At 51.6% G+C, this 13,414-nt stretch overlaps 1 protein-coding gene across 2 annotated transcripts in view; it reads right to left on the bottom strand.

The window, feature by feature from the left end:
* NNT (nicotinamide nucleotide transhydrogenase) overlaps positions 1–13,414 on the bottom strand; it is a 32,901-nt gene that overhangs the window by 13,682 nt on the left and 5,805 nt on the right. For both annotated transcript variants that reach the window (XM_078599797.1, XM_078599796.1), the window contains exons 3-10: positions 8,092–8,321; positions 7,393–7,610; positions 4,368–4,455; positions 3,380–3,468; positions 2,813–3,000; positions 1,861–1,994; positions 1,341–1,532; positions 383–539 (exon numbers count right to left, since the gene is read on the bottom strand). In XM_078599797.1, coding sequence (XP_078455923.1) covers positions 383–539; positions 1,341–1,532; positions 1,861–1,994; positions 2,813–3,000; positions 3,380–3,468; positions 4,368–4,455; positions 7,393–7,610; positions 8,092–8,321 — 1,296 coding nt within the window. The remainder of the gene's footprint in view (positions 1–382; positions 540–1,340; positions 1,533–1,860; positions 1,995–2,812; positions 3,001–3,379; positions 3,469–4,367; positions 4,456–7,392; positions 7,611–8,091; positions 8,322–13,414) is intronic.

Raw genomic sequence — 13,414 nt, forward strand, 5'->3', positions numbered from 1 at the left:
GAAAAGCAGTTTAAAACAAATTCGTTTTCAATCTAGATTTGGTGTGGGTGTAGTGTGGGTGTGTTGTATGATCGTATAGTGCAGGGGAGATAGGTGTGCCAGCGGTTGGGGTGGGGGGGTGGTGTGACTATGGGCGTAGTTGCATTTCAAACAACTGTGAAGTGTGAAGTGTGGTCATGGTTATGTTGTGGCGGCTCTGCAATGGTGTGAGCGTGGAGAGGTGGTGATTATTCTGTGGCGGCAACGCTGTGTTGAGGTGGCTATGCCGTGCTGTGGACGCGCAACGATTATGACTGCACTACAGTGTCTACAGCTGCAGTGCGGCGGATACGTTGCGGTTGGCTTCGTCAGGGTTCGGGTGCGGCGATCCCGTGCGGCTCACCGCCTGTGAAGACGCCAGCCGACGAGAGCGTGCGCTGGAACGGGGTCGTGAGCGCGTCCTTCTCGGCCTGCAGCTCGGCCACCGTCTTGCGCTTCACGGGCGCGGAGACCACGGGGGCCGTCCGCGGCTTCGGAGCCGGGAACTTCGCTTTCCCGTCCTGTGCGGGACACACGGGGCGGGGAGACAACGGGGGAACAGGGAGACACGGAGAATTGAGAGGGCGGAGAAACACAGGCAACGGAAGACCACCAGGGGACATGAGACTGAGGTTTACAGTAAGATTATGTAAAATCATGCGTACGCATTGGCTATGTGACACTGCAGTCTGCGCTCCTTCAACGGAGGAGGAAAAGCAAAACGACACAAACTCTCTCTCTGCTGAAGCCCTCTCGTTGTGGCCAGCAGCAGACCTCGACATTGGCATCTAGCTCCTCAACATATTGCTGCCATACGCAAGAATGGAATAGAATGTAACACCTTCCTATATGCGTTTGTCGAAGTAAGTTTTCAATTAATTTAATAACAAAAACTGGCAGCTAGCTGTTTTTTCGTTTCCAAGTTTTAGGCAACCTGGCCTTGATCAATTTGAAACTGTGGCCCGGAACTGTTGAACCTGGATGGCCGAGTCGATAGCACAGTGCGCAATCCCTTGAATTGTGCAGACGAGATCACCAATGCGACAACGCAAACACGAGGCGCAAGGGGGGGCCCTGCTTGCGGGGGAGAGAGAGAACGGTGGAGCCCAGGTGGTGAGAGTAAAAGTGGCGTACAGGCACGTGGGAGTGAGGGGTGAAGCACAGGTGGTGGAGAGATGGGCGTCGCGTGCGGGTGGTGGTGGAGTGCGAGTGGTTGAGCGGTGAGCAGCGGACGGTGGAACGCGTGCGCTCGATCGCCACGTGGTGGTGGCGGCGGCCGTGGTGGCGGGCAACTCGTAGCGGTGAGCGGGATGGCGACTTGCCTGCATGACGACCGTGCCTCGCACGATGTGGTCGAGCGTGCCGTGGTCGAAGTCGTCCGTCAGGTTGTAGTGGAAGAACTCCTTGTCGGGGCTGATGCCGCGCAGCAGCTTGATGATGTTGTTGGAGTAGAGGTTGCTCGCCTGCGTCGCCATGCGGCTCGGCAGGTCCGTGTAGCCGATGTGGGTCACGCCCTGTGGTGGGGGGGTGGGGGTCAAGGCAGAAGGTCGTGGGGTCAAGGGTTGGGTACGCGAGGACGCATTGATTCGCCGATTCCAATTGAGTTCTTAAGTCCGCGATATACACCGAGTCGCGTATCCGCCCACGTCCTTGTGCGCCCCTGTCCCCATACGTCGCCATGTATCCCCCAGTGTGTCCCTAGCGTGTCCCAAGCCCATCCCCCAGCTCATCCCTGTCCCCCATCCCATGCGTGTCCCCACACGTCACGCGTGTCCCCGTGCGTGTCCCCACATCCCCGTGCGTGTCCCCACACGTCGCCACGCGTCCCCCCCAGCGCGTCACCTTGTAGACGGTGAGCTCTCCCGGCGTTATCGTCTCGATGTTGCCGCCGGCCTCGGCCGCCAGATCGACGACGACGGAGCCGTGTTTCATCGACTCGATCATGTCGCGCGTGATCAGCACGGGGGCCTTCTTGCCTGCCGACACGACAACGGGACGGGCGCACGGCGGCAGCCCGAGGTTTAGAAGCCCGCCCCCCTCAATAATAACGTTGTAAAGGTCAAAATTAAACAAACTAATTGGTGATGCTGCATTGGCAGTGGTGCACAAGCACAACTAACAAAAACACTCAACACGTTCACCAACAACACTGCGGCCTTAAAACACTTTTAACAAATAATATAATCAGCAACGTTTCGGGCAACGGACCATCACGTGCTCTGCAGACGGGGATTTATTTTTCACATGGATAGGCTTCGCCACCCGGCCATGTGAATGTGGAATTTCTTACAATTGGCTCAGGGCTGTAAGCTGGGGATGGCTGCACCCCTCCCTCTGGACTGGGGCTGGTTTGGGTGGTGGGGGGGGGGAGCGGGGGGGGGCTTCATGACTACGACCACAGCAGCAATATAATCGTACATATATTGCCTGAAGGTACTGAGTCACCCAAGGCATTAAGCAGTCTCCATACAAATGCAATAGATTATGTTTATTGTTATTCATGATCATGATCAATGGGCATATAGCCCGTTGGTTTCCACTTTCCTCTCTCTGTCTTGAGCCAAGATGTTCAAGTAGTTGCTGGCACCAATCTCTCATGTTGTCATCAAGCCATGCTCTGTTAGGTCTTCCTCTATTTCCAGTTCCTTCTATTTTTCCGAACAACACAATTTAAATGTTCCTGTTGTTGTCCATCCGACATATGTCCAAAGAGTACTAGTTTCCTTCTCTGCATTCTTTGGGTCCAGCTTAGATTATTATAAAACATTTTTATTTTGGTCGCGTGATTGGGCACCTGGGATGAGCGCAGTCGTGATGACGATATCCACGTCCTTGCACTGCTTGGCGAACAGCTTCATCTCGGCCTCGATGAACTCCTTGGACATGACCTTGGCGTAGCCGCCACCGCCGTCGCCCGACTCCTTCACGTCAACCTCCAGCGGCTCGGCACCCAGCGACTTGAACTGCTCCAGTGCCTCCACTCTAGCAGTACGAAGATACAGATCCCCCGTGTAGCCTTCATAGACTGTTGGGGCAAATGCTATCAGCGAGCACCTATAAAGCCCGGCCGCCTTTGTCTCCTTAGCGGCAATGTTTACACACCGCACCAGGATATTCATTTGAGGCTGAGTAGATTTAGGAAAGGCCCAGCACACATTCAGATAATCGTCAGTGGCGTTGGCCGCGAGCGGGAATCGGACTCGGGTCGCCGGCTTCATGCCGCAGCTCGCTAACCGCTAACTACCGTTCCCCACACAGTGACACACACACAAAGACAGTGACACACAGACACACACCACGCCCCCTGTCCGCACGCGGCGAAGCCGGGATGGGGAAGAAAGCGAGCGGTGAGGAATCTCACCGGGTGTCGAAGCCACGCACGATGGCACCCATGGCCTTGGCGGCGCCGGCAGCAGCCAGGCCAGCCACGCCGCCACCGATGATAAGGACCTGCGAGGGACAGCACCACGCGGGGGTGGGAGGGGGGGGGGGTAAACACGGGCACGTGTGGTTCGTATACAACTTGCGTGTTCACGGTATGTATGTATGTTGAACTCCTTTCGTACTGTACGTAGCCAACCGTGCTCATTGGAGGTTTGGGGTAGGGGCAACAAACTAGACAAAAATCAGTTCTAGAGAAATGATTCGGCTTCCTAATATCAGAACGAAGAATGTTCCAAATGGCGGCAGAAGCGTGCATGCATCAATGTAAGCCAGGCGCACGTGCAGGAAACGCGTGCAGGTGTGCGTGTGTGCATGCAGATGCGCTTGTGAGTGCACACACACAACGGCACCTTTTTGTTTTTTTAGCCTCGGGGGTGCCATGTCAATCTTCCCCCCACCCCCCCCAACCAAGCCCGCCAATGGTTTTTCTCAAAGACCCCGTTATACGCGGGGCACAGGGCAACCTGACCACGTGATTCGAGGACACGCTGCACACAAGGTATGCGTGCGGGTGCGTACGTGACTATGTGGGTGAGTATGTGGGAGCGTTTGTGGGCGAGTTTGTGGGGAGTGATAGTGAAGCGGTTAGCGTACTGCGCTGTAAACCCAGCAACCCCAATTCGATTCCTGCTCATTGCCAATATCCGTGACGAATATATGAACCGGTCCTAGGCCTCCCCTAGGTCGACTCGGCCTCAAATTAGTACTTGTTGCAGTGTGTAAACATCGCCATTTGGAGACAAAGGCAGCCGGAGTGGTGCTGGCCACCGACCACCTCATGTGCCGTGCCGGCCTTCATAGGTGCTCGGTAACAGCACTTTCCCCAACAGTCTGTTAAGGTTATACGGGGAATATTTGTATTTGTATGCAGGCTGTGTATGAAGGTGCACACGGGGAGCACCCACCTTGGCGGGTGGTACTTTCCCGGCGGCCGTGATCTGCCCGGTGAAGAATCGGCCAAAGTTGTTGGCAGCGAGAACCACAGCCTTGTACCTGGGGGTGGGGAGGCGGAGACGATTGGTCAGTGGGAGTTTGCTCATACTCCTCTGCTGCCCCCATGGCCTGGAACTCCCTTTACCCAGCCGTGCGTGCTGTCGACTCCCTGCCCCAGGCAAGACTCTGTCCCAATCCAGACTCAGCAGCTTACATTTCACCTCCGCCCCTTTCTGTTTATGAAATAAACACGCCGCACTGTTCCTGCCCAGCGTCTCTGGAAACGGTTCGGGTGTAGACGCTATGTAAATACACATCGTTATGTGTGGCAGGGTTAGCGAGCGCCGCCGATTGCCAATCCAGACATTGGAGTCATTCATTCATCGCGCATAGTCAGCGAAGGACCGTTGCGTCAAACGCGTGACCTCTTGTGGCAGCATTCGTGTAAACTTCTCTTGCTGCCATGGTGGTGTCTCGAGTGGTTTGTTTGACCCACGCTTCACGGGGGCGACCACGAGGGCGACGACGTTCTTTTGAGTGTCACAGTCCACTTCGAACGTCGACCGCCAACTGAAGTGTGAGATTTTTGCAGGAGTTTGCACATAAAGTTGGGGTAACATGTCCAAAAAGTGACAGCCATTTCCCTCGAACTAAGCTCCCAGTCGCTAGGAGACCAATCGCAGACGCAACGGTGACATTTCGGATGCCAAAAAGGCGTCTTTGGCAATGCACGTGGAAGGACTGCAACCAATCCAAGTCAGCTTGAAGCAATGTCCAGGCCTCAGAGAGAGAGAGAAGACCTACGGCCACATAGTGAAATGAGACTGTCAGGGGGGATCATAAGCTTGTTTATGCAGAAAAGCCTGACTGAGTTTTAAGACCCTTTTGAAGAGGGTCCTGTCATGTTTTTGCATTAGGGGTGAAATTATGTGCAGTCCCAATTGAGTAATTTGCAGTGTACAAACTCCACACACACACTCTGTAGAACAGGGGGAGAACACACAAACTCCACACACACTCTGTAGAACAGGGGGAGAACATACAAACTCCACTCACTTACTCTGTAGAACACGGGGAGATCATACAAACTCCACACACACACTCTGCAGAACAAGGGGAGATCATACAAACTCCACACACACACTCTGCAGAACAGGGGGAGATCATACAAACTCCACACACACACTCTGCAGAACATGGGGAGATCATACAAACTCCACACACACACACTGCAGAACATGGGGAGATCATACAAACTCCACACACACACTGCAGAACAGGGGGAGAACATACAAACTCCACACTTACTCTGCAGAACAGGGGGAGAACATACAAACTCCACACACACACACTGCAGAACAGGGGGAGATCATACAAACTCCACACACACACTCTGCAGAACAGAGGGAGATCATACAAACTCCACACATAACTGCTCTCAAGTCGGGAAGTGAACTTGGGCGCTTGTTGCTGTGATGAGTTTCGACTGCGCCACCCTGCCGCCTGCGTTTGTATCGTAAATGCTCCGTCAAGGGTGGCGAGCAGGAATGAGCCGAATGCTACGCGAAGGCACCCAACCGCACGCAGCCCTCTCTGTTTAACGTAAACCAGCCTCACCGCACCCGCCGCGTACAATCTCTCCATCGCGGAACACCAACACAAACATCGATACCTGTAGCCGACCTTGACCTCAACAAACTACGGCGCGCCAACTGCCCGACAATAATCGAACGCAAAGCTTTCGGGATTGTACTGCAGTAGTGCTCGAATCTCTGTGACACAATGCCCACACACAAAGACAAAGATCCTCCCTCTAGCGAAATAGATTTTGGGGGCAAGTTTCGTTAGCGAGCACATATTAAGGTTAACATGGCATACAAGGGAGGATGCCTTGTGGCCACCACCATGCCCAGCCGCCTTTGTCTCCCATTGGTGATGTCTACCAGAGGTGGGACAAAGTCATTGTTATGCAAGTCCAAGTCGAGTCGCAAGTCATCAAATTCATGACTCGAGTCTGACTCGAGTCCAAGTCACATGACTCGAGTCCACATCTCATAGGTGGGACAAAGTCATTGTTATGCAAGTCCAAGTCGAGTCGCAAGTCATCAAATTCATGACTCGAGTCTGACTCGAGTCCAAGTCACATGACTCGAGTCCACACCTCTGATGTCTACACACCACACCGGGTATACTCATTTAGGCCGGGTAGAACTAGGGAAAGCCCAGGACCAATTCGGATATTCGTCACTGATGTTGGCCAAGAGCGGGAATTGAACTCGGGTCGTCGGGTTTATAGCGCGAGTGCGCTCACGAGGGTTGTTACTTTGCACAACTGGTATCCTAGTGAAAAAACCGGTGACTACCGGTTTGCTGCACATACAGAAATGTGCGGAGCAATACAAAAAAAAACGAGTTTACGTTTTTGACTGATAAACAAAGGCAGCTGCCACAGAGGTGTAATGGTTTATCAGTGCGCTGGACTTTCAACCCAGAGGTCACTGCTTCCATTCCATCTCCCGGCACGCCAGTGGAAACAACGCTGCAAGTTTCTTAAATCTTCCACCGCCCCGCTCCGCACCATCCCCACACAACTTGTACTTCCGCACAATCGACGAATCCGTTGCTCAGCCTCCACCGCAATCGGGAACCGATTCTGAAAACGGTTACCGGTTATCATTTAACAACCCGCAAGCGCCCCCCACACTGGTCCCCCCACCCATTCCTCTCTCCCCCTCTCCTTTTCCTTTCCCCAGTGTATGTTAGTTATCTTCCCCCTTACCCCTTCTCTTCTACCCATATAAATCTTCATGCCCCCACACGTGGTCCCCACCTGGGTGGGACCCTTGTTGCGCCGAAATCGAATCGCCGTTCGCGGAGTTTCTGTTCCCCCTCCGTTCTGCGATTGGCGTTTTGTACCGGGCTCGCGTTGATTTGGAATAAAAGCATAAAACATAAAAACTGCGAGCGCCAACCACGACACCACCACTCCCGTCTCACCCGGCGATGTTGGCCATGGAGCTGAGCGCGTCGTATCCCTGGGCGATGGTGACACGCGGCACCTGGTCCATGGCCAGCACGCTAGCATGTCGCCCCGCCAGCAGGTTCAGCAGCTCGGGGTTCTGCGCCGGGTACACGAAGCTCACGAGCGTCGAGCCCTCGCGCAGCAGCTCCGCCTCGTGCCGCCCCGCCTCTGCCAGCGCCACCGGCGCCCGCACCTGCGGACGCGAGCGAGCGGAAGGGCGGGTGAGTGGGCAAGAGAGTGAGGGGACGAGCGAGCAAGAAGGTGCGTGGGTGAGTGAGTCGGTGGTGCGAGCTTGGGGTGGATACGTTTCTCAGTGGGTTTATATTGGCTGTGTGAGATTTCTGAATGGGTCGTTTTATCTTAGTACAGGATGCCAAGAGCACAACTGGAATAAAGTTGGGAAAGACGAAATTGTTTTTTAATGGGTTGAAAGCCACCCATCGGCGATTTCCTCAATTGCTGCAGATGCAGATAACACTGCACAAGTTTAAAATCGGGCCTGAGGGCAATGACGCTTGATCTCACCCCAATCCCTACCAAAGCTGCTGCTGTGCTTGACCACCACATCCGTTCACCCGTAACGATGCACACGTTCGCGGGAGACAGGACCCATGGCCGAGCCTGACCCGCTGGTGACCCCCAGTCGAGACGGGAAGTCATTGCCGCATGCTGACCTTGAGGACAATGTCGGCTCCGAACGCGGCCTTCTTGTCGGCGATGGTGGCGCCGGCGGCGCGGTAATCGGCGTCGGAGAACTGCGCCGCCTCCCCAGCGCCGGTCTCCACGGCGACGCCGAAGCCCTGCTTGATGAGCGCCTGCACGCCGGCCGGCGTCAGTGCCACGCGCCGCTCGTTGGCGAAGATCTCCTTGGGCACGCCCACCGTGATCTGCCCATACGGGATTCCTGCACACGGTGGGACGGGGGGGGGGGGAGCGGGACGGTCAGCTGGGGGGAGCGGTGGCGCAGCGGTTAGCTCACCAGCCGCCTACATTTCTACAGCCACAGTCAACATCAATGGCGATTATCTGAAGCGGTCCTGACCGTCCCCTAGGTCGACTCGGCATTGAACCGCCACGGAGGCAGAGATCGTGGCTACTGCACGTGGCTGCTGCCTGTAACGCCGCGCTGTGTTGGCAGCAGCGAGGGTTGGTGGATCACAGCACAGATGGGTTGTGAAACTCTCTTCCCGTGGGTGTCGAGGAGGAGCCGTATCCCTGGCTCGCCAGGAGAAGGTAGAACAGCAAAGTGCAGACTGTCATCTGTCCCTTCTGTATGATGGGATGAAGTGCTGCTCCCTCACATGCGTGGGTTTTCTTCGGGTGCTGCATTTTCCTTCCGCATGTATAAAGACTCATTAACTGGCTGAAAACATTTTAATATACAGTAAACCGTCTATATCCGCAAGATTTACGTTCTTGAATACGCTTGCGAATGCGAATTATAAAAAATGTGCTTTTTTTATTACCCCTTTGATGATGATTTGAATACTATGGAGGTGGTGGAGATGATGAGGAATGCAGGGGGAGAAGCAGGTGTTTGATCACAATGCTGCACAGCTGTTATCATTCCAGCACTCTGGGCAGCGCTGCCCGCAACACTTTCCCCGACTGCATTCGCGTTCCTTTGAATGGACCTCGTAGTCGACTCGTTTCTTCCAAAATGTATCGGCGAGTCCACTAAGTAGGTATCAAGTAAAAATTCCAACAGCGAGTTCAGAGCGGGATTCCTGCCAGGCTGAGAACAAAGCGGGCAGCCGAGGGGGCGCGCCTACTCTTCGTAGCAGACAGTTTCAATGTCACAACGTTCTGCACGCAACCTCCCCGGTGCCGGTGGCCTGGCACGACGTTCACTCGCGAGTACTCGAGTCCGGCGGGTCGCGAATAGGGAATGAGTACACATTCAGTAACTCGCGAATAGGGAACGAGTACACATTCAGTAACTCGCGAATAGGGAATGAGTACACACTCAGTAACTCGCGAATAGGGAACGAGTACACATTCAGTAACTCGCGAATAGGGAACGAGTACACTTTCAGTAACTCGCGAATAGGGAACGAGTACACATTCAGTAACTCGCGAATAGGGAATGAGTACACATTCAGTAACTCGCGAATAGGGAATGAGTACACACTCAGTAACTCGTGAATAGGGAATGAGTACACATTCAGTAACTCGTGAATAGGGAACGAGTACACATTCAGTAACTCGTGAATAGGGAATGAGTACACATTCAGTAACTCGCGAATAGGGAATGAGTACACATTCAGTAACTCGTGAATAGGGAACGAGTACACATTCAGTAACTCGCGAATAGGGAATGAGTACACATTCAGTAACTCGTGAATAGGGAATGAGTACACATTCAGTAACTCGTGAATAGGGAATGAGTACACATTCAGTAACTCGTGAATAGGGAACGAGTACACATTCAGTAACTCGTGAATAGGGAATGAGTACACATTCAGTAACTCGTGAATAGGGAATGAGTACACATTCAGTAACTCGTGAATAGGGAACGAGTACACATTCAGTAACTCGCGAATAGGGAATGAGTACACATTCAGTAACTCGCGAATAGGGAACGAGTACACATTCAGTAACTCGCGAATAGGGAACGAGTACACTTTCAGTAACTCGCGAATAGGGAATGAGTACACATTCAGTAACTCGCGAATAGGGAATGAGTACACATTCAGTAACTCGCGAATAGGGAACGAGTACACACTCAGTAACTCGCGAATAGGGAACGAGTACACATTCAGTAACTCGCGAATAGGGAATGAGTACACATTCAGTAACTCGCGAATAGGGAAAGAGTACACACTCAGTAACTCGCGAATAGGGAATGAGTACACATTCAGTAACTCGCGAATAGGGAATGAGTACACATTCAGTAACTCGCGAATAGGGAATGAGTACACATTCAGTAACTCGCGAATAGGGAATGAGTACACATTCAGTAACTCGCGAATAGGGAACGAGTACACATTCAGTAACTCGCGAATAGGGAAAGAGTACACACTCAGTAACTCGCGAATAGGGAATGAGTACACACTCAGTAACTCGCGAATAGGGAACGAGTACACATTCAGTAACTCGCGAATAGGGAACGAGTACACATTCAGTAACTCGCGAATAGGGAACGAGTACACATTCAGTAACTCGCGAATAGGGAACGAGTACACATTCAGTAACTCGCGAATAGGGAACGAGTACACATTCAGTAACTCGCGAATAGGGAACGAGTACACACTCAGTAACTCGCGAATAGGGAACGAGTACACATTCAGTAACTCGCGAATAGGGAACGAGTACACATTCAGTAACTCGCGAATAGGGAACGAGTACACACTCAGTAACTCGCGAATAGGGAATGAGTACACACTCAGTAACTCGCGAATAGGGAACGAGTACACATTCAGTAACTCGCGAATAGGGAACGAGTACACACTCAGTAACTCGCGAATAGGGAACGAGTACACATTCAGTAACTCGCGAATAGGGAACGAGTACACACTCAGTAACTCGCGAATAGGGAAAGAGTACACACTCAGTAACTCGCAAATAGGGAATGAGTACACATTCAGTAACTCGCGAATAGGGAACGAGTACACATTCAGTAACTCGCGAATAGGGAACGAGTACACATTCAGTAACTCGCGAATAGGGAATGAGTACACATTCAGTAACTCGCGAATAGGGAACGAGTACACATTCAGTAACTCGCGAATAGGGAACGAGTACACATTCAGTAACTCGCGAATAGGGAACGAGTACACACTCAGTAACTCGCGAATAGGGAATGAGTACACACTCAGTAACTCGCAAATAGGGAATGAGTACACATTCAGTAACTCGCGAATAGGGAATGAGTACACACTCAGTAACTCGCGAATAGGGAATGAGTACACACTCAGTAACTCGCGTAAGCATGCGTAACTCGCAAATCCAGAGCTCGTGCATAGTGACGGTTTACTGTAGCTAGAGGATTGTAAAGCGTGGCAATTGTTGGTGGCAGATCACCAACTGGCTTCCTTCCAGCCAGTCTGTGGTTCCTCAGCGACTATGAGAGATGCAATTTGCATAAACGATGACCCGACACGATATATCAGACTAAACGAAAAGCGGTGGTCTCAGCGGTAAATAACAAAAATAACTGCAGAGTTCTCATTATAGACCGAGTGCTGCCTGAGATATAAGTCCGGGTCCTGGTCAACAGTGGAAAAATGAGGGTCTTCCTAGTTGCACCCCAATAAGTAATATTAAAAAAAACTTTTTTTTAAACACGCTTTCATGAAATGTACCGTACTAGTAATGGAAAAACTCCACGACTCCAGGAAGTGGCCCCGAAGCTTGCCAGAACTTAAGATGCCGTGATTTACAGCCAACGTCAGTTGAGCGTGGACAATTAGACCCAAGCCGAAACATAACATATAAAAAAAATAATGTTTTAAAATATATGTTTTTTTATTTTTTATGATAGAATATAGTATTGTTTTTAGTATGACATAAGTATACCAAGTTTGCAGTCGATACCACATTGGGAAGTGGGTTAAAATTGAGTTACAAGATTTGAGGCTACAACAACAACGACAACAACAACGACAACAACAGACAGAGTGAGTTAAATAAAAAGCGTTTAAAAAAATTAATGAGCCCGATATTGAGGACAAAGCATACACTTAACATTGACACTGTGTGCATTATCCGTTTACATTCAAGCTGTATGTAACAGAACACACTCTTACGTTATACTAAAGCTGTAACACTATACTGGACACGTACAGACTTAAGAGTGTGTGCCCTGTGCACTTACTAAATATTTATACTGCGAGGACAACACAGCGACAAAGGCCTGTAGTCTTAAGAGTCGTGGGGCAAGTGCTGTTCGCAAGCACCTATGAAGGCCAGCACTGCACATGAGGGAGATGGATGGCCACCACCACGCCCTGCTGCCTTTGTCTCCCCAGTGGTCATGTTTTACACACCACACCAGGTACTCATTGAAGGCTGAGTCGACCTAGGGGAGGCCATGGACCGGCTCAGACAATTGTTACTGGTGTCGGCTGTGAGCGAGAATCGAACTCGGGTCGCCGGTTTCGTAGCACAGCGGGTTAAACCACGACACTAGCGCTCTCTCCACTGAACACGAATACAGCCGGCAAAGAATACTCCTAGCACGAGGCTTACTCGAGAGTAGAGACATTGCCAGTGACAGAACACATTTAAAAATAAAGCAACAGCTGTGGGTCTGTGCCTACTGAAAATAACTCCTTCTCAAAACGCAATGCCGATTTACTACTATTATTATAATAATATCCATCATACCAACAAACAAAATCATAGCTTTTTTTCCAATTGTCTGCCCTCAGCACCTGCCACGTGATGGTAATGTTATAAAAAACAATAGACAGGTTTTGTCCACCCACACAAACAGAAAATAAACATCACAGGTCAAGCAGCCTTAGGGCCCCAGGTAGTGGGGACGACTCTCAACCGAGTCCGAACGACACACGGAAGGTGCGAAGATTTCCTCCAGAAATGGAGCAATCAGGGGACTCCACCAAACTGTGAATGCGGCGCACATCACTGATGACTGCCCAATCAAAACAGCACCGCGTGGTGTTCTAGTGGAACCAGTGCACTACTCCACGGAGCTCCCCCAATACACCACGTGTGTTCTAGTGGAACAAGTGGACTCCCCTCGGCTAACTCAATACAACACGCATGTTCTGGTGGAACAAGTGGACTCCTGTCAGCTCCCCCAATACAACACGCGTGTTCTGGTGGAACCAGTGGACTCCCCTCGGCTCCTCCAATACAACACGCGTGTTCTGGTGGAACAAGTGGACTCCTGTCAGCTCCCCCAATACAACACGCGTGTTCTGGTGGGACCAGCAGACTCCACTCAGCTACCACGGATGCCATGAAATGTCTTACAACATAATAATGCAATTGTTGCATTAATACTTTTTCCAAAACTATACGAAAGAAAAC

Source organism: Lampetra planeri, chromosome 13 (genome assembly GCF_965212315.1).
Source record: "Lampetra planeri chromosome 13, kcLamPlan1.2.h2, whole genome shotgun sequence".
Taxonomy (NCBI): domain Eukaryota; kingdom Metazoa; phylum Chordata; class Hyperoartia; order Petromyzontiformes; family Petromyzontidae; genus Lampetra; species Lampetra planeri.